Source organism: Peromyscus maniculatus, chromosome 4, assembly GCF_049852395.1.
Source record: "Peromyscus maniculatus bairdii isolate BWxNUB_F1_BW_parent chromosome 4, HU_Pman_BW_mat_3.1, whole genome shotgun sequence".
Lineage (NCBI taxonomy): Eukaryota > Metazoa > Chordata > Mammalia > Rodentia > Cricetidae > Peromyscus > Peromyscus maniculatus.
In genome coordinates this window covers 31,489,699-31,510,140 of record NC_134855.1, presented here as the reverse complement: position 1 = coordinate 31,510,140, position 20,442 = coordinate 31,489,699, and the positions used below count along the sequence as shown (strand labels likewise).

Here is a 20,442-nt window from a genome sequence, read left to right as displayed (position 1 = left end):
CCAAATAAAACCAAGCCCTGATTAAATTCCTGAGATCCGCCCAGATCAGTTTACTCTGCATTTCAAAGACAAAGCCTTGAAATCTGAATTTTTCAAACATGCAGGATGACTCCACCATGCACCTAGGGCTGACCATTCCCAGCTTCTAGTCCATCTCCCCACTACCCTCACCCCCCACCCTCTGGCAATGGCCATTCAGATGCACACTTCTCCACCTCTCATACAAACAAGCCAGTCCACATCAAGAATCTGGATTCTGATAAGCTGGGCAACTATTGTGTCTTCTATCATTTTTTTAATGTTTTTTTTTTCAAGATAGGGTTTCTCTGTGTAGCTCTGGTGCCTGTCCTGGATCTCACTCTGTAGAGCAGGCAGGCCTTGAAACAGATTTAAGCTTCCTCCTCTCATGCTGAGAAGACACATGCAACCAATGGACAAGAGAAAAATAAGAAGGAAAAAAAAAACTTTTGAGACTGAGGCTGGAAAACAACATGTTAGAGGTCAGCATGGACCACACAGCAGGGCATATCTAAAAAAACAAAAGCTAAAGCAAACTTTCTAAAGCTCCTGGAGAGTTAATCTGCCCAGTTTATCTCCTCTTGGAGATAAATAGGACTCTGCTCCCAGCCCCTCCACTTGAATCCCCAACCTCACCTCCTCTCATCCACTCAAGAACATTCTATAAGCCAGCATGGGAGAACACAGCTGCAACTCTAGTACTTTGGCCTGTGCAGGTAAGAGGATCAAGAGTTCAAAGCCAGCCTGGTCTACCTGAGATCCTGTCTCAAAAAGACAAAAACCATGCAATGTACTGAAAGTTTTACATGCTTATTTGTCTTTCTCTACTAATTCATTATAATTAGAATACATATATATATATATATATATATATATATATATATATATATATATACACAGAACTCTTGCTTGACACCACAACCTGTGTTCAGCTACACGTTCCCATTTCCCTGCTAGCCTTTACAGCAAAGATTTGAAGTTTAGCAGTGGTTCTCAACCTGTGGGTCTCGACCCCTCACCTATCAGATAGCTTGCATATCTGATAGATACATTATAATTCCTGAACGGGCAGTGGTGGTGCATGCCTTTAATCCCAGCACTTGGGAGGCAGAGGCAAGCGGATCTCTGTAAGTTTGAGGCCAGCCTGGTCTACAAAGCGAGATCCAGGAAAGGCACCAAAACTACACAGAGAAACCCTGTCTCGAAAAAATAATAATAATAATAATAATAATAATAATAATAATAATAATAATTCCTGACAATAGCAAAGTGACAGTTATGAAGTAGAAACAAAAATGACTGTATGGTTGGGGTCCCCACAGCATGAGGACCTGCACTAAAGGGTCTCAGCATCAGGAAGGTGGACGACCTTGATTCTTACTTCCTCTGACTGTGTGCTTTGAGAGCCATTCCCACGAGGCCTTTCAGCTCCCAGCCCTGAAACTGCTCATGCTGGGATCACCAGGGATGTGCACTTAGCTGAAGACCCTGGGCGGCTCTCATTCATCCTGCATGACTTATCAGGAGCATCAGACAGTGTAGCACTTCCTCTGGCTGGCTTCTACCCTCTTGGCTGCTGCCCAGACTTTCTTCTTGGCTTTTCTCTCTCCAAAATTTAAATGGAGTGGCCTTTAGGGCTCATATTAAGGACCTCCTCTCTACTGACTAGCCCAGGATCATATCATTTTATGCTAATTATGTTCACATATCTATGTCCTGCCCACACCTCCACCTCAGTATTCAGACTGGCTTATCCAGGTACCCACTTCAGATCACTATTTGTACGTCAAATAGATATTTCAATTAAAGTCTGCCAAATGGACTTCCTAATGCTCTCTCTCAAACCTGCTCGCCCTGCAGTCCAGCAGAGGCAGCTTCATCTTACAGCCCCAGGAAGAACTCTTGGCACCTGCTCCATTACTCACCTTTGCCCTCAATACACGGCCAAATGCTGCGGCCCTTACCATCCAGCCAAAGAGGTCCACTTTTCCCATCTCTCCTCCTATAGTTCTGAGCCATACCACCACCAACACTCACCCAGTTACTGCCAGTAACCTCTGAAATAGTTTACCTCCTCTTGCCTCTGTGCCCACAGGCCAACGCTACACACAGAAGCCTTGCTCGTTTTCTGATTACAACAAAGCCATGTCTTTCACTGGCCTACAAGATCCTACATAATCCCTGTTGTTTCTGCTTTCATCTTCTCTTTTCCTTACTCCTTCTGCCCCAGCCAAGCAGACCTCCTTTCCTGCTCCAGGACCTTGACACTTGCCCTACCCTCTGCCTAGATTCTTCTTTCTCTACTAGCCTGTCCTCTATTCGCTGAGTTCACTTACTTTTTGGGATTGCTACCTCCTCAGTGACACTCTTCTGGTGGCCGATCTAAATCTGCATATACAGTTCTGACACTTCTATCCCTACTTCTGATTCCTTTTTTCTGTGGTATTTAGCAATAATAATTCCCTGGGTTCAAAGCCTACCTGGATTCAAACTTGGTACAACTTATTAGCCATGTACTGTGAAGGATATTGCTTAACTATTCAGTTTTCTCAAAAGTAAAATGGGGAGGTGACACTACCAATCTCCCAGGGATGTGTGGTTGCATGAATTTGCAGGCATAAGACCTGCGAAGTACACCATGGAGGTGGCTGGCTTTGGTTCTTTTCATCATCATTATGATCTGAAATGCTATACACTTTAGCGGCACAGTCCTGCCATGCTTACCCTCTCTGGAAAGTGAGCCCTTGACACAGTTTTATTGACTGCAGCATTCTCAGAACCTAGAAGACTATCTCTGTCTGGTGAAGCACTGAAAACCTTCAATTGGTGGGGAAAGGCCAAAGCATGCTTGCCTTCACACATTCCCCTCACACTCCAATGTTGGATTTGAATGCTAACCTGGACCCTCATGTATCTAGTCTCCAACCTGGAAATCTGAGGTTTAAACCATTAATCCATTTTTTTTTATTACTACCCCATTTGGTTTATGACCCTGTTCATTTACCTGAAATCCTTCAGACACTCATTTTCCACCGTGTTGTAGGATTAACCAAATGCATAATGCTACACTATTTGCTAGACTGGGGTCAACCCACAGCATAACCAGCCAAAGCAGGAATGTGCACTTCTGACATTGTTCCACATGCTCCTTGTGGAGATCAGGAACCACTGGTGCTAACACACAATAACTATAACCTCTTGATCAACCACCACATCAGCTAGTGCAGCAGATACCTCATTACTGGTGTTCTAAAGCTGTCCAACATTACTCACAAGTACAGGCTTACGTCCCATGGTGCTAACAAACTTTCACCAAGTAATGTAGGATAGAGTATCACTACATGATAAATTATAAATACTAAAATACACAGCCAAGGAACTGTCTGGTGAAGCACTGAAAACCTTCAATTGGTGGGGAAAGGCCAAAGCATGCTTGCCTTCACACATTCCCCTCACACTCCAAAGTTGGATTTGAATGCTAACCTGGACCCTCATGCATCTAGTCTCCAACCTGGAAATCTGAGGTTTAAACCATTAATCCATTTTTTTTTATTGAGCATTAGAATAAATCAGACTTTCCTGAATAGAATCTCATTAAATCATGATCTTCACTTCAAAGAGTTATATAAACACACACACACACACACACAGAGAGAGAGAGAGAGAGAGAGAGAGAGAGAGAGAGAGAGAGAGAGAGAGAGAGAGAGAGATCTGAGTCTGCTAACATCAGAATCTTTTAAAGGATTGAAGCAAACATATACTGATAATTCAACACATACCTGATAATTCATGATGGCTCGTAAACACATGATACAGACATGAACATCATCTTTCTTACTCACTAATCTTGAATTTTTCAGGGTTCTTCTGCTTGGCAAAGTATTATATCTAAAAACAACAAAAAAGGAAACTTTCATGAAATGACAGACTACAGTGAGCACAAAGCATACCCACTTAAAGAGGGGCTGGTATTTTCTGCTTTTACCAACACCTAGGTAAGAACTGCAGGCTAAAAACACCGACACCAACCACTCCAGAGGGCAAGGCAACATGGTTCTGTGATCTATCACCATCGTTCCAGGCTGGATTCCTACACAATGAAACTCAACCTACTTACAACATGTAACAAAGGCATGTGCATGAGAAGTTGTAACAATCCCAGGTCATAGTCAGGGGGCCAGCCTGCACCTGCTCATGTAACAGCAGGTGAAGAACTGAAATTTAGCTCAGACCTTGACTTCCAATCATTTGACCACACTTTAACCATACTTCCCGCTGCTGCTCCCAAGAGTCTAAACCTAGTCAAAGTCACACATTCGTAACCCTGGCTTCACCTTGACATACTAGATCCTGAAACCTTAGTTCTTTACAAATGCCTCCAAAATCTGACTGATCCCTCACCCTAAGTCTGACATGGCAGCTAAAACTTAGAGGAAAACATGCTAAAATTTCAGAGTTCAAATGCTTCAGTGTTATGATTAATTTTATCAGCTCTACATTATTGGAGTTTTATATCAGCTTGCAAATAGTACAGGTAAGACAATATAAGGCATATAAAACACATAATACTAAAAGTTTTGCCTCAGAGCAGAAACACAGGATAGGTCATCTCTATAAACTCAAGCCTATATAGAATACATTTTGAATTTGTAATTGGGTAGGGTTGGAAGGAGTATGAAGGTAAAAGACAGAATACTGAGGGTGGAAATATATAAGAGGGGGTAGGGGTCAACCCAAACTAAGGATGCATGGCAAAGCCATAAGTTTCCTTAAGAAATCTGCTACTTTGTAAGCTAATTTAAAAAAAAAAAATCTTTTAAGTTTGAAGGAAGGTTCCACACATGTGAGGAAGCAAACACAGGGATCAACTTAGCAGGATCCTACATGGCTAGGCTGTGCAAACACCCCCTCTAGCTGAATGATGCACTTACAACCTAGGACCCAGACCTTTATCCAGCTGCAGCTGTACCTGCTTTAAATGATGGAAACAGGCTACTGCCCTCACCAACTCATGGATAAGGCCCTGTTTCTACGTGGAATTTGCAAAGCCAATTTCAGTGTGTCTGGTACAACTTAGAACCATGTACCTCTACCATAATTCCAGCTAGTATGTGACTGCTGACACATTTCCTGGGGGGTCTCACAGAAACTGAGTCAGTTCAGAGGACTACCACACAGCCAGGCTGACCTAAGCACATACGATCATCTCAGTCCACATCGAAGTTCTCTAGACACCAAGGATTAAAACAAAGAACACTACAAATTAGATCAAGGAAGAACCTCAAATATATTTTTCTGAGTCAACTTTTAAAATATATTTATTATGGCATATCATGTGCATCTTGTTAATATTTCAAGAGATTTGGCAATGTAGCTCTGTGGTAGAGCACTTGCTTAGCATGAACCAGGCCCTGGGATCAATTTTCAGTACCTGCCCCCGCCCCAAAAGTATAGTAAGATTATATAAGATTTCAATATGTTAAATATTGTACTTATTAATGATTCCCTGTACTCTAGAGCAACAAACCCATATTTTTTTCAAAATTCATAGTGCCTGGCTTAAACATTCCTTTCCCTAATTTTTATACAAAGCTGAAGTAGGAATGAGAGATTATAGTAGAATTTGTGTGTTTAAAATAATAACATTACAAAATTATAAAACCCAATAGTATAGCCAGTGATAACTAATCATAGTAATGATGAGTCAGGGCAATTTGTATCATTAATGCTACAACTTTCTTCACACAGGGAAGGAAACTGAAAGTTCCATCACATGGCAAGTAAGAGAGAGGAGACCAGACCCCGGGCTCGTCAGGGCCAAGGTGCTCTCTACCAATTGCTTCTCGACAGCATGTTCTCATGTGAAGATTCTGCTGCCACTGCTCCTTGCCTCTAGTTCCTTGACGTCAGGTAGGTCAGGCTGACAATGTTCCCTTCAGTCACTCTGAGGCCTCACTACCTGCCCTCAGTAGAACTGGATGCAGGACTGAGGTAAAGTTTGTCTCCAGCAGCTGCATCTGGGCATATCTTGCAGAAACCATTATCATTGGTCCTCTTGGTAAACAAGGATTTCTCTGTTTAAATCTTAGTCTCATACACTACTTTCTAGGAAATTAAGTTGGCTTTGCTGTTGTTGGTTTTAAACTTAATGTGAAATTGTACTTTCCATTGTAGAATTCTCATTCTAAAAGAATTACCTTCAGAAGCCGGGCGGCGGTGGCGCATGCCTTTAATCCCAGTACTCGGGAGGCAGAGCCAGGCGGATCTCTGTGAGTTCGAGGCCAACCTGGGCTACCAAGTGAGTCCCAGGAAAGGCGCAAAGCTACACAGAGAAACCCTGTCTCGAAAAACAAAAATACAAACAAACAAAAAAAGAATTACCTTCAGTTAAATAAATGAAACCTGTAAACGATTTCTTGGTTATTTCTGAAACATACAAATATTTTCAGGATCTGTGAGGCAAGATTTTAGAGAATGGCATGGGTTAATATGTACATCAGTACTTTTTCTGTTGCACATCTACAGAATTTGACAACTACATAATTAGATTTTTAGTTTATTTGCTTTAACTTCTAACTAACTCAAGAAATTACCATCATTTTTGCTAAGTTTTAAATCAATTCCAATGTATGATCTAGCTAATATTATTTAATAAACAGTTCCCTATGGAGTTGGTTCTAACAGATGTCCTAGGATGACCCTCAAATCCAATAAAATTTCGACTAAAACTCTATTGGTCAATTTACTTCTACAAGGCCCCAGGACAGGGTGAGAAATCTAGGAAAAAGAGCCATTGGTCACAACAGGACACCAAACCAAATTTCTTCCTTCTGGTTCTTCCTTTCAGTTGCTTTTGTTTGTTCTGTTTTTACTGAGGCAGGGTCTTACTCTACAGCCCAGGCTAGGCTGAACCTCACTATGTAGCCCATGCTGCCCTCAAACTAATGGTAATCTTATCTTCTTGCTTCATCTTCTCAAATGCTGGGATTACAAAACTGGCCAAGTTTCTGAGGTAAGGCACGTAACCTTTTTTAACAGCCTACTGTTTACACTAACTTCTGGTAAGTACCAACAGAAAACAAAAGATAGTTTTTATTTTTGAGGAGCCTAGGAAACAAGATGAATATACAAGAAGCCAGCCTCTAGGCCCCACCCAGTCTGGGCATGTGATTTTTATCTCTATCTTTAGATTTCTCCTGAGATAAACATGCATCACTCTTCCAACAGGAAGAGAACGAAATATATTTAAAAACTCTTTTAGATGACCTCTATTTAAATCTATCTTAAAGAGCTGGAAAGATGATGAATTCTCTTTAAATCTATCTTAAAGAGCTGGAAAGACGATGATCTCTGCTTAAATCTACTTTAAAGGGTTGGAAAGATGACTCAGCAGTTAAGAGAACTCCCTGTTCCTGGAGAACACCTAAATTCAGTCCTGGCATCCTTATCTGGAGGCTCACAATCACCTGTAACTCAAGCTCCAGAGAATCTGATGCCCTCTTCTGGCCTCCCCAGGCACCTGCACTCAACCTGAACACACACACACACACACACACACACACACACACACACACACACACACACAAGAATGAAAAATAAATCTTGCTAACTAGAGACTGAGAAGATTATCATGTTCCTCCTACCCTAAGTACCCTCTGCAAGTCACCTGGACTTTGCATACAGATGCACAGCTAGTCATGATCCACCCTAAAGGGGCAGACAGCAAACTATACAACACCCATGACAAAGGGGCAAGTATCATTAGAAAACCTCAGCTTCCAAACTTTTATTCTTGGCATTGAAATATCAACCTGGGTGTCAATATGGTACAACAGAGTGAGTAACAGTTTGTCCAGAGAAGGGGAAAAGGTAATTGATTAGTGCCAAGAAACTGCCAAATGTATGATTCATATTGATCCACTCAGGGATAAAAATATCACAGTAGTAATCGGACACCCGTTCAATTTTCAAACAGCAGCAGACGCAGTGGCACACACATAATCTCAGCACTCAGGAGACTGAGGCAAGAGAAGAGTGATTCCAAAGCCAGCTTTGGTTTCATATCAAGACCCTACCTCATTAAAAAAAGGAAAAGGATGGGGGGTAGGGTAGGAGCAGAGGCCACCTTATAAGAAACCCGTCATAGCAGCTGAGTAATACACGTGCTGTACTGAAATCATGCAGTGGAAGTAAACGCAATTAATACTGTCTTTGGCAGGACGGGTAGGGCAACCTACCTCTGGTTGCAAGCCACAGCCTTTCAGGCTGAGCTACAGTCTCTCACAACAGCATTGATCTTATTTTGCCCGTTAGAATAAATCTCACACAGACTGAGTTGAGAGATTAAGTGGGCAACTGGGTAGGAGGCCTGAGTGCTGCTGTGGTAACCCACCATCTTTAGCTTCGTAATTATGCTACAGAAATAGCTACAGTGAAACTGACTGCTAGAGTACTTTGCTCCTGAAGGTACCATGAGACTTCAGAGATTTGAGCAGAACTCACTTGCAGAGTATCCTTCCAATCCATGGCAGTTATAAGAGGAGACATCAGATTAGCCATGGTCTCCCGTGGCTAACCAGGCAAATGAGCTTTATATGGTCCTGCACCATGTCATGTCTTGTGCAATCCCAGACTCGGCCAACAGTTAGTGGTGCATATGCCCCTCGGTGGCATTTGAAATTAGCTTCCGTGACAAGTTGTTACAATGGGGCCACCCTTCTTACCAGTATACAACCTGAGCTTAAGGGAGACCATAGAAGGGGGAGGGGAAAGAGGGAAGGATCTCCTGGTCTATTTTGCCCCTTCTAGGGACTGCCAGGCCGCAGGTTTCACGCTTATTGAAGAGCTGCGGTGGGAGAGGAGGAGGTGGCGTGGGAGTCTGGCAGGGAAAATGGCACGGAATTGCCTGCACAGAGATCCCGTTCTCGTTTTCTGCACAGGGGTTTCTCAGGCTGCCTCAAAATGTTACCTAACTTCAGGCACTCTGAAAAGCTTCATTCTGTCCATTTTTGCCTTCCTCTGGAGGGAGCATCTTCATTGGCATTGTGCAACAGGCATTTAGAGATCACTGTCTGTCTATCTGTCTGTCTGTCTGTCTGTCTGTGCTGAAGTACAACCAAGTGTTTGGGTTGCAGGAGTAGGATGTAGTCCCCAGATGTACAAATTAGAGAGAGATTATGGGAACAGCAAAGGGAAGAACAAGGAATGAGACGCGATGTATCCTGGACCACAAGGTTGGTATCTACTGCCACCCTGACAGCCTTGGAGTCTCAAGATGCCCAGATGGGAAACAAGACTAGCCCAGAAGCAGAACAGCCTGGCTGCTTTCTTTGGAGCTCTTGCCATTTGTGGGGAAACATAAGAAAGGACAGAGATGATTCTGTAGGGAAGAACAACATCACATTTCTCAGGCATCACTGCTTTGCTATCTCCCCAAGCACTGAACTACAACTATAGAAGCTACCCTGGCAATGAAGAGTAGATGCTGGTTGGGATTTGCCAATGAGAATTCACAAACTAACCTATACAAATATAGAAACAGTTTATTATAAAACTGACTTAAGAACAGAACCAAGCAGAAGGTGGATGTGGGGCTTGGACTCCTAATCACAGCAGAAAGTAGAGGCAGAAGGATGGAGAATTAATTCAGTGTATCCTGGGCTACATGAAATTGTGTTTCTTAACAAAACAATGCACACACACGCAAACTGGACAGGCAATAGAGATCATGGGAAAATGCTTGCTGCACAAGCCTGACAACTTGAGCTAAATTCCCCAGAATACAAGTAAAGATTAAAGGAAACAATATCACAGAGTTGTCTTCTGGCCTACACACGCATGCACGCGCGCACACGCGCACACGCACACACACACACACACACACACACACACACACACACACCAAACATGCACACAATACTAACTTTTAAAATTTATTCCTGGCCGGGCAGCAGTGGCACATGCCTTTAATCCCCACTCAGGTGGCAGAGCCAGGCGGATCTCTGTGAGTTCGAGGCCAGCCTGGTCTACAGAGCAAGATCCAGGACAGGCACCAAAACTACACAGAGAAATCCTGTCTCTGAAAAAAAAAAAACAACAAAATATTCCTGACACTTGAATCCATTTCATACATGTCTCAGCAAGCATCAGGAGTAACATGCGTGTGAGAAGTTCTACAACAATGCTAACATGCACAGGAGACATAAAAACTAAGTCGTATTTGCCAAAATGCTCTGCAAGACTGATGCAGAATGTGTCTTGTGTAGTCCTACAGTGATACTCACCACCTGACCACCGACTTCCCTCATGAAAGTGAATCTGTAAAGGGGCACATAGCAAGCATCTCAACCTGTACAGCTGGCTCTTGTGGTTAGGAATAGACATATTTTAAAAAATATTACAGTAAGTAATAAACTTCAAAATAAGCGACATGTCCAGAATGATCCTGAGTACAAGAGAAAGTCTCCTCGCCAGAGCCAAAGCTTTGTGATAGACACTGTATTTGCTCAGACAGGAGTATTTATAAAGCCCCAAACAGTAAACACCAAGAGTCCAGTCACCGTCCGCCCAGTAATGTCTTCAGGTAAGTCATAACCCATCTCTTGTCACAACAGCAACACATTTATTCGTATAAACATGACATTACTCCAGAGGGTTGGTCAGCACCTCAGGGTCCTAGGTTTGGTCTCTAGCACACATATATAAAAATTAGTTTGTATATTATGTAAAAATCTGCCTTTCTCTGTACTACCACTGTCAAAAGACTGAATATAAAATAGAACATTAGATGACTCCTGAACCAGGATGTCCTAAGGTCTGGAGAAAGATTTTTCAAAAGCATTCTATGCAGCTCCATTGTCAACAACTCTGGGATTCTTAAATCCAGGTCCTATTGGCCAGAGAGACGGGGAAAGAGATATAATTTTTCTATTGCAAAAGCACTTTCAGCCTTAGATATCAAACTAGTACCTACCTAGAAGTGTAGGAATTGGAACTGCCTTGGAAGCTGAAGTCAGGTTCAACCAAACAGGAATGCAGTCCCCCTCCAGGATGCCACATCATTTGTCAGGACTAGACCAACAACCATTCCAAGGTCTGGGCTAATAGCACTCTAACCAAAATTGGGGGTTTCAGGTTTCCTTTCCTACCCTTTAGACATGACGTCATTTGGGCCTTTTTTTAAATCAATTAAACATAAAATATATGATGCTTAAAAATGAGCCAAGTACATTGCTAAGTGGCCCCAAAGCCAAAAGAAACAAAGCTGAAATAGTTCCATGAAGACAGTTCAAAGTAGAGAAAAGGGAGGTGGAGACAGACACAATGAGGGAGGGACGAAGGGAGGAGAGGAAATGTTGATTGTTTTTAATAAGGACTGGAATGTTCAGTGTGTTTTCTATTTCCACCGGAGCCCCAGATCACAGCTGGGATTGCTTTACCATGTGAGTGAAGGGAAGGTGTCTGCTCAGGATATGAATGCTAAGTCTGTTAACCTGCCATTTCTGACTTCCCGTCGTGTTTCCTTTGAAGGCATTGGCTATGCGAGAGCTAGCGAAGTAGCACACGGCCCTGTGAAGAACGTCCCAGGAAACCCTCTCACTCCCGAGACATCTCATCCCAGACCACCCCCATCCTCCTCAGCTTCCAGTGAATCACCTCTGAGATGGAAGGAGCCTGGCCTCCAACATGACATGGATTCTAGACTGTTCTTGCCAGTCTCTCAATGGACTGTCCCCTCAACGGACATACCTCAGACGGCACAGCAGGGACAAGGTGGGCACTGTCTCGACTCAAGAACAGAGGCCTTTCCCTTTCTAAATCAGGTGACACATATGTCAAGCACCATCTGCCACCTTATTTGGTGACACATAAAACTCAAGGTTAGAGCAGAGCATTTTCCAAGTATTTTTCTTGGTAACCTTCCGCTTTTAAGTGATCCCCTAGGCCAACAGTAAGTCAAGTTCTTCACTAAATAACCTTTCAGATGGAAAATTTAAACAAATGGTGACAGACGAAACAAGAACAGAATAAAATTCAGATGACAACGCAATAAAAAAAAAACAAAATCAGAATGGGGGAAAGGGGAGGAGAGGACTAGAGGAGGATGAACACCTCAGGGGGCATTCTTTCCTCTGTAAGATGGAAATAAGTTCAAACTGATGTGTGTGTGTGTGTGTGTGTGTGTGTGTGTGTGTGTGTGTGTGTGTGTTTGTGCGAGCGTGAAAGAGAGAGACAAAGATGTCACTGGGACAAAGAGATAAAGAGAAACTGAGCCTGTAATAGAAGCTAAAAATGTGGCAATTTCCCCCACAACAAATTCTGAATAAAGTAAAACACTACCTGAAAAAATAAAGCTTAACTCTCAAATGAGCTTGTGTTATAAGTGAAATGGTCCCGAGCTGGTGTTCCCATACACTTATTTCCAAGAGCTCACATGGCTCTAGGGTGACAAACTGAGAAGGATTACAGGAAGCTTCTGTGGACACTGATCAGCAAACGGGACATTTACCAGGAGGAACAAGAATACATTCCATATGGATAAAGAGGTAGGACAGCACAGTGGGAAGTGGCAGTCAGACCGCCTCCCTTCCTCCTCCACTGATCACAGGCAGGTGTTTAACCCTTAGAGCTAACACTGGTGATACCATCAGCAGTCCCCACAGATCACCGGATGGATGCTCTCGGCACAGTGCCCGCCACACGGTGCTCATTTAGTGAAAGTCACGGTGATGCCATCCGTGTCTGCGTTTGCATCCTTTTTGAACAAGGTGAGGATGGATGACTGGTCAGAAGTGTAAATCATAAGCTAAGCCTACACTCAGCTCGCTGCTGAGTCCACAGGTAACAGGTATAATCTGTCAGATCATAACTACTTGTGAAATGCTGTTCCACAGAAACAGCAGCCTGAGGGAAACCGTGACATCTCATGGAGGCAGAATATTCATTTCAGAAGAAATGTTGGTTAGTTGGTTAGTTAATATCCTAAAAGCAATAGATCACTGTACCTTCATGCAAGTGAGAAGGTAAGCTGGGGTGATGTCCACAGCATTTCCACCTTTGAACTCTGACCTCTCTCCCTGCTAGAACTACCTCTGTCACACCACATGGCTTGTCCCTCAAACATGCCCGATCCTTGATGTAAGGTTCTGCTCAGCTCACGCCTCTTCCCCTCACCTCTGTGTGGAGTAGCCTTTTCTTAACCTGAGCACCAACTCCACCCATCACCCACAGACACAGTTTAAACCTGACCCTTCTTCCAGGTCCAAGTCAGTTCTCCATTTGTTTCCTGAAAAAACTCAAAGTATTTATGTTGTCACTACCACGTCTCATTCAGGTCTAATAGCATTCATCTTGGCTGTCTTTTTTTTTTTTTTTTTTCATCTTGGCTGTCTTAAAATTACTTTTCCATGCTTCTCAAATTCCACATGATCCTTAAGCCATTCGGTGCACAGATGTGCAGGACTCCATCACTTAATGAAGCTGGGTCTACAGGCACATTGGTGGGATCACTCTCAACCAGAGACAGGCCATGTTCTAGAGAACGCACAAGCCAGGTCTCTGCTGCACTGCCATCAACACTTGTCCTGTGGCCAAGCGTCAGATGTGTATGATGTTTCAGAACCCAGCCACAGGTCTAATTCAGGGTGTGTGCTGTGTCCTAAAGTGCCTTTCAATCAATATGCAGCAGATTAAAGATATCAGGTTGGAATTCAAGAAAGAAATTGTGCTAGCATCAGGATTTTGTTCAAAGACCCTGTATTTAATAATGGGGTGTTTCTTCTTTAATCAAACTTTGTTTCTAAAATGTGCTAAAAATCTCCTGAAATCTCATTTTTTCCAAGTTTCACCTGTATTTCTTAGCAAGAGATACTGGTAAGAGCACATATCTATGTTGTTATCTGGAGATGAGGCAGAGGAAACAAGTCTGTGTTTAATATAAAGATATTTATTCATTAAGCAAAACTACCAGAAAACACAATAGTACTTTCAGAAGAATTTTGATATTAATAAAAATTCATTCTACTATAAAGGGTCTAATTCTTAAGATGAGGAGCTATAATATGATAGGCAGCAGGATGACACAAGACTACCATATTATAACATGGAGAATGGTCGTAAGACCAGGCCACCATGCGCTGCCAGTTCTCTTGGATGCTTTCTCCAGTGACTTAGGAGATGTTCCAGTTGGAAGCCTCATCATCAGTGTGTAAACTGAAGCTGCTCCAGAGGCAGCAGAAGGAGAAGCAGCTTGGCTGGCACTGGAGCTGAAGAGATCTGGGCAGGGAAGCCAGCCTGGTGGTGATGTAAGAGATGGGTGACAGCAGGACAAGAGACCGTGGGACAAGGCGGACAAAGCAGAGAAGACGATCAGACGTGAGACGGTAAAATGAGAAAGACGGCAATAGAATGAGAACCAGAAACTGGAGGAGTGTTGAGAGCAGAGGAAGAAAGAGGAGAGGAGGAGGAAGAGAGAAAAATGTAAGCAATCTTTGGGGATATGAAAAGCAACATGTACCAGACAGCTGTGTTCCGACCGCTGTTGAATCACAGGAGCTAAACTACCATTGTTATACATGTTTAAGACCAATAATTATGAATGAATAAATAGTAAGATTAAAATCAGCAAGTGCCATGCAAGTCACCACCATGTTGACTCTCTGGTGAAAGCCAAGTGTCCCCTTCCTTGGGCTTTCAAACTGTTGAAGCACAAAATGGAAGAATATGATGGTGGTTTCCTAGTCATCTTTGAGCACGCCTGCCAGAAAGACCAAAGGGCTCCCATGTCTCTCCAGATAACACTCACATTGTGCCTATCACCACACTTCTCGTGTAGCTTTCTAATTAGAAATGTAGACAGGCAAGATCTACCTTGAGCCAACAATGAAGCAGTTCAGGCTAGGGTTGAGGTCCCTGGGCCCTGACTTCTAAGGTCCAAAGCATGCAATGAATTATTTAGAAAACAGGATCTGTGTTAAAGTGACAGCTGACCAATGTATACCTTCTAAGTAAACAAAGAAAAATAACCAAATTAAATTGTACCATGGTTATACAATATTGTAGCACGATATGTAATTGTAGTCAAATTTCCAGAACTTTCCGTTAGTTAGTTAGTTAGTTTTAGCTTGTAAATAAGTACATATATCCCTCTGCCCGTGTGTGAAGTTGACACACGCTAGCAGGTTATTTAGCCACTGGCCTGCTGCAAACACCAGGAAGTGAACTAGAACATTGTTGCTTATTATTTCCGAATCAATTCATCCTAAATCCATCAACATTTTTTTTGGCATTATAACAAGGAAAATCTGACTGGTTTATTGGAGACATCATAGTCAACCATCAAATCCTTCAGCAGAACTGATCTTAAACATTTCTTAAACATTGTATGATTAAAACCCAAGTCAAAGGAGTAAAAGGTAGTAAATGGGCAACTGAATGTGAAATGCCTGGAAACCACATACTCACAGGCTCTAACCTGACATACACACTCTATGACCCAAAACTCATGGCACTCTGAAACACTTGGATGATATCACCCTACCAGGTCATGTCAGAAAAACAAGAGGTTTTAGTAAGCTACCAAAAGCAAGCAGCACCCAGGAATGAAGATTTTAACCACACAAGTCTGTATTCAGGTCATGGGTCTGAGAAACCTTCAACAACACGATTTAGATATGACTTCTACCTTTATTAGCGCGAGTGGTGAGTTCCTTACCAGTTAGCTCTAAGTACAGTGCTTTGAAAACTGTGAAAGCTATTTCTCCACTCAGTGAGTGATTACAGGTCTGCCTGAACAAACAGCATGAGATTACACCCATTGACACAGGCGGTCAGTGCAGATCCTCCTGTAGCATCCTGGCATTTCAGCAGGAACTGTAAGGTGGAGTCATTAGTAGAAAATGTCAAGTTGATATGAAGCATACCTAACCAAAGGAACATGCCTAGTGGCACTTGATTATAAAAATGTATCTTCCTAACACTGTGGCCTATGAGTAAGAACACACCCTGCACAGGCACATGCCTTGAGCTACCTGTGGATGGACAGGGCAGCACAAACAGATGCGGAGCTACAGGGCTCTTTAGATGCTCACATTGTAAAGTGCAGCCGCTACCCCGCAAGTGGTATTGAGGTCACTACATCAACATCCATCCAGGTTAAGAACTTACCTGCTAGAGACTATTTCACTGTTATTTGGTGCAAGCTTCTCACCTCTGCTGAATCACTACGTGGTGTTTCTAAGTGTTATGTAAAGCTATAGAGTACTAGCCAAGAGAACAGGTCATGAACACCTACGAAACTGTTGATTAGATTCACTGGAGAAAAGAGTGCCATGTGGAAAGGCACAATGATGTCCACCCAGGATCAGAAGAGGGAGGAGGACCCTGCAGTGCCAAAGCATCTCATTAAGGCACTTACCGAAGTGCAGAATGTCTTCCAGAGCGGGACACACTGTTGCCCACAGGGGAGGGCAGGTTGTTCCCTCTGTGCAGGTCCTCGATGGACCTACTCCAGGGCTTTGATTTGTCCACTGTACTCTCCACGGTACTTTCCACACTTTCAAAGTCAAAACTAAAACAAAAAAGGAATGCTACTCAAAACTTAGACACTAACTTTCAGACACACACGTGGACACACACGACCTGCTATTCCTTAACCTCGTCTTCACCATAATGTGAGAAGTCTTTGCAGCCAAAGGAAATGCAAAAGAACCTCTGTGGTCCTGGTGTTAGCTTGGAAAACATGAGGATGACAAACGCAGGGTCTGGCAAAAGAACCATTAACAACAAACAAGTAAAATGAGGTCCACGTACGTTGTTTGCATCTTGGTGGCTTACCAATTACTACCCCCGCTGCGCTGGAAGGAGGCAAGAGATCTTACAGCTGTCTGCATTTGGCTTGAACAAGTTGGTATGTTAGGCTTATACTAATTCATTCCTACCCATCAATTTTTCACTGAGCATTTTCTCCTAGTGTGTTAGCAAGTACTTTTCCAACCATATGTGATACATTACTAGTGAGGATATGGATTTGCTTTGATTGTGGATTCTCTTCCCAATGTGGTGCTCTCTAAAGTAAGACTGTTGTTCCTCTGACATTTTTTGAGGTTATTACTCATGTTAACCATGTTGGAATCAGTGGCCAGTTGAGTTGCTTATTCTCGGGTAGCCTTAGGAACCGAGCAGTTAAACAAGCAGGCCTTTGTATCCCACGCATATCCTTGCTCACGCAGTGAGTTACTCTGCTTTCTCATAAGAATGCTGCAGTGTTTCTACCCTTAGTTCTGCCTGATCAGACAGCAGAACAAATAGACAGCAGCGACAGTTAATATTCTCTGAAAGATCTTGAAGAAAAAATAATGTATGCTGGAAATCATCTACAGATGCTTATAAAGCATGACTGCCAGAGGGGAAAAAAACAAAAAACATCAGAATGGCCACCTAAAACCTAGGGGCTATTCTCTGACTGTTCAGGTTAATCACACAGCAGGGACAGGCACAGCCAGCCAAGGGGTGGATGACAGACTTTTCTGTCATGCCCTTGGATGCAGGAGTAATGCTGAAGAGGAGAGAGGCAGAATGAGGTAGTCTAAGAAAACCTGAAGTACTACAATAAAAGGCTCTTATTGAGATGGAAGGGACTTTAAGGGACATATGAAAAACATTCACGGAATGGACACGTCACAAGTCACTGAACAGAGCTCATGTCATACGTTCCTCTCACTCCTTCCCACAGGCACAGGACCAAATTGCAAGAAACACACACTTCACTGAATTGGTGGACGCTTCCATTTCAGACAGAATCAGAATCTGCTGTGTTACATTCCATGGGCTGGAGAATTACTAATGCCAGAGTATAGTTAAAAAAAAAAAAATTCTCAAAATAAAAGACAAATTACACAAAGCAAAACCAAACTAAAAACCAATGTACAAAGTGTTTAAAGCTAATGCTTCCAAACAAATCCAAAGGCTCATAAACAGAGAACACAAACTCTAAGTCCAGGTGTTCAGTGGGTTATTGCCTTACACTGCAGAATTCCTGCACAGTATCACAGACATGCCCCCACTGGTCTGACATGCGGGCGTATTTGGGAAATCTGGCTTCCAAGCCCTATCGTCAAGTAAGTAAAGGATTCATTATATATAGGGAACAATTATAACATGTTCTTTTTTCCTTTATTCTTCATTTTTCTTAGTCTTCCTTAAATACTATCAATGTTTCTATAGACTTTAAAATTTGTAAGAGGGAATATTCTTTTTGTCATAATATATGATGCATCATAGGATTAGCAGACTTGAAAGTAATAAATAGGCAAGAAATATCCTTTTGATGGAATATGGCATAAACACTATGAATTATATTTCAGAAAACAATTTTTTATAGTATATGAGAAATATCAAAATAGAAATCATCATATCAGATTTGGTTAATAACCATGAATCTATAAGGTTAAGAATAATTGTAGTTTCCTCTTCATAAGTAGAGAAAACTATCCAGCTGGATGGATATTCAGACTCTTGGGAGTGAGGAACTAAAAACAAGTAGTTACTGTTAAAGAGAAGAATGGAGGGCTTGGAGAGAGGGCTCGGTGTCTAAGAGCTCCTGATGCTCTTGCAGAGGACCTTAGTTTGGTTCCTAGTACCCACACAGCAGTCACACCATCTGTAACTCCAGTTCCAGAGGACTCAACGCCCTCTTCTAGATTCCATGGCATGAGCACCAAGCGAACAGGTAGTACACATATATACATGCAGACAAACACTCATATACATAAAATCAAACTAAATATGTCTGTCTCTGGAAAAAGCATAGTGGGATGCAATCAGAAAGCAGAGGCAGGAGGATTACAAGTTTAAAGCTAGCCTCTGTACAGCCTGAGAGCCTGTCTTCACACACACACACACACACACACACACACACACACACAAAACCACAGGAAGGAAAAGAACAAACAGCACCTGAGCTGAAGCATCGTCCATGTCTAATTAAAAACACAGCATCATTACTGCCTTACCCTGCACAAGTGAAACTATCTGTGGACGTTGGACAATTTCCTGATTAAAGGAAAAATGTTAAAAACAAAATGCCTCATTCAAATGTACACTTTGCAGCCCTGTTATAAACCGTTCCAGAAGTCATGAAAACGGAGAACCATGTGGAATAATATAGCTATGCAACTTAATTTTTTCCTGCCCTGCTCCAGGTTCCTTCCCTGCATGTGGTAGGAAATCAAGGACTACAAATATATAGACAATTTCAAAAGGGGAACAACAGTGTTCCATCCTCCTGAGCCACTATGTCGATGTCCAGCACTGCGACCTTACCTGTTCACTTGCCAAAATCTACAAAAACACACCTGTATCATTTCCCCCTCAGTGCTGGGATTGAACGCATGGCCTCCCACATGATAGGCAAAGGCTTTGATACTGAACTACACCTCAGATGTATCACGGGGTTGGGGTGTGGATCAGTGGTAGAATACAGGCTTAGTTTGTGCAAGGCCCTGCTTCAATCCCCAGCATATCAAAATTCAATTAAAAAAAATCAAAGGACGTTCTTTTTTTTTCTACTTCTTTTATTTATTCAGCAATGTATTATATACCACTCTAGTATTCTATCACATAGATTCATGTAACTTAAGCCCTCAGGAAAGCCAATTTTTTGTACTGTGGATATTGCTCAGTAGCAAGGCCAGGTCCTGGGTGTGATCCCTCACATAGCTGGGTGGTCTTCAAGGTGATTTTTACTCACCTGTTTTATTTCTGACTTAAAGACATTTCTAATACAAATTATGTGAGCTTGTTTTTAGCTAAAAAATCAGTGATAAATCTTTTTAAACTTCCCCCCATCTGCTTGTGGGTTTCTGCCTTCAGTGAGGTATGTGATTTTACTGATGGGCTACATCTTCTGGGACCATGTGTAACTGATATGCAAGCGAGCTAAGTTTTACTTACGTGACTGCATACTGTGCAAAGGATAGATACTCCACGAGAACATCGAGGCCTTTGTTTTCTTCATTCAGAAACTCTCTGACCCATCTGGGGAAGGAAAAAAGAATTACTGGTGACACCGATCAAGGGAAAGGACATGGTGGGTAGTTTTGGTTTTTCCCTCGAAACATCCAAAGTCTAAAAGGATATATATAGAAGATGGGCTCAACTATTTGTACAGGAAGGAGGCACTTCTGGATAGGGTACGAAAACCATAGGTTGCTGTGTAAGAATAAGGAGCAAAAAGTCCTGACATGCCACCCTTGCATTTGACTGACTGAAGACTTAAGACAACCAATTTCAAAAATATTTCTAAGAAAAGGAGTTTGTCCTAACGTACTTTCAACCATAAATGATCCCTCGCCTGGTTGCTGAAAGAGCCAAGAGCAGACAAAGAATGAGGCAGACTGGGGACATGGTGCCATGGCCACTGAGATG

The 20,442-nt window shown here is 42.5% G+C and overlaps 1 protein-coding gene across 6 annotated transcripts in view; it reads right to left on the bottom strand.

Moving 5' to 3' along the window:
- Positions 1–20,442, bottom strand: part of Fmnl2 (formin like 2) — a 301,299-nt gene that overhangs the window by 64,410 nt on the left and 216,447 nt on the right. For 4 of the 6 annotated variants that reach the window (XM_015993029.3, XM_015993028.3, XM_006974238.4 and 1 more), the window contains exons 5-7: positions 19,969–20,052; positions 16,433–16,585; positions 3,798–3,906 (exon numbers count right to left, since the gene is read on the bottom strand). In XM_015993029.3, the coding sequence (XP_015848515.1) occupies positions 3,798–3,906; positions 16,433–16,585; positions 19,969–20,052 (346 nt within the window). The remainder of the gene's footprint in view (positions 1–3,797; positions 3,907–16,432; positions 16,586–19,968; positions 20,053–20,442) is intronic. The other 2 variants (XM_076569480.1, XM_042275297.2) reach the window with 1 other exon arrangement.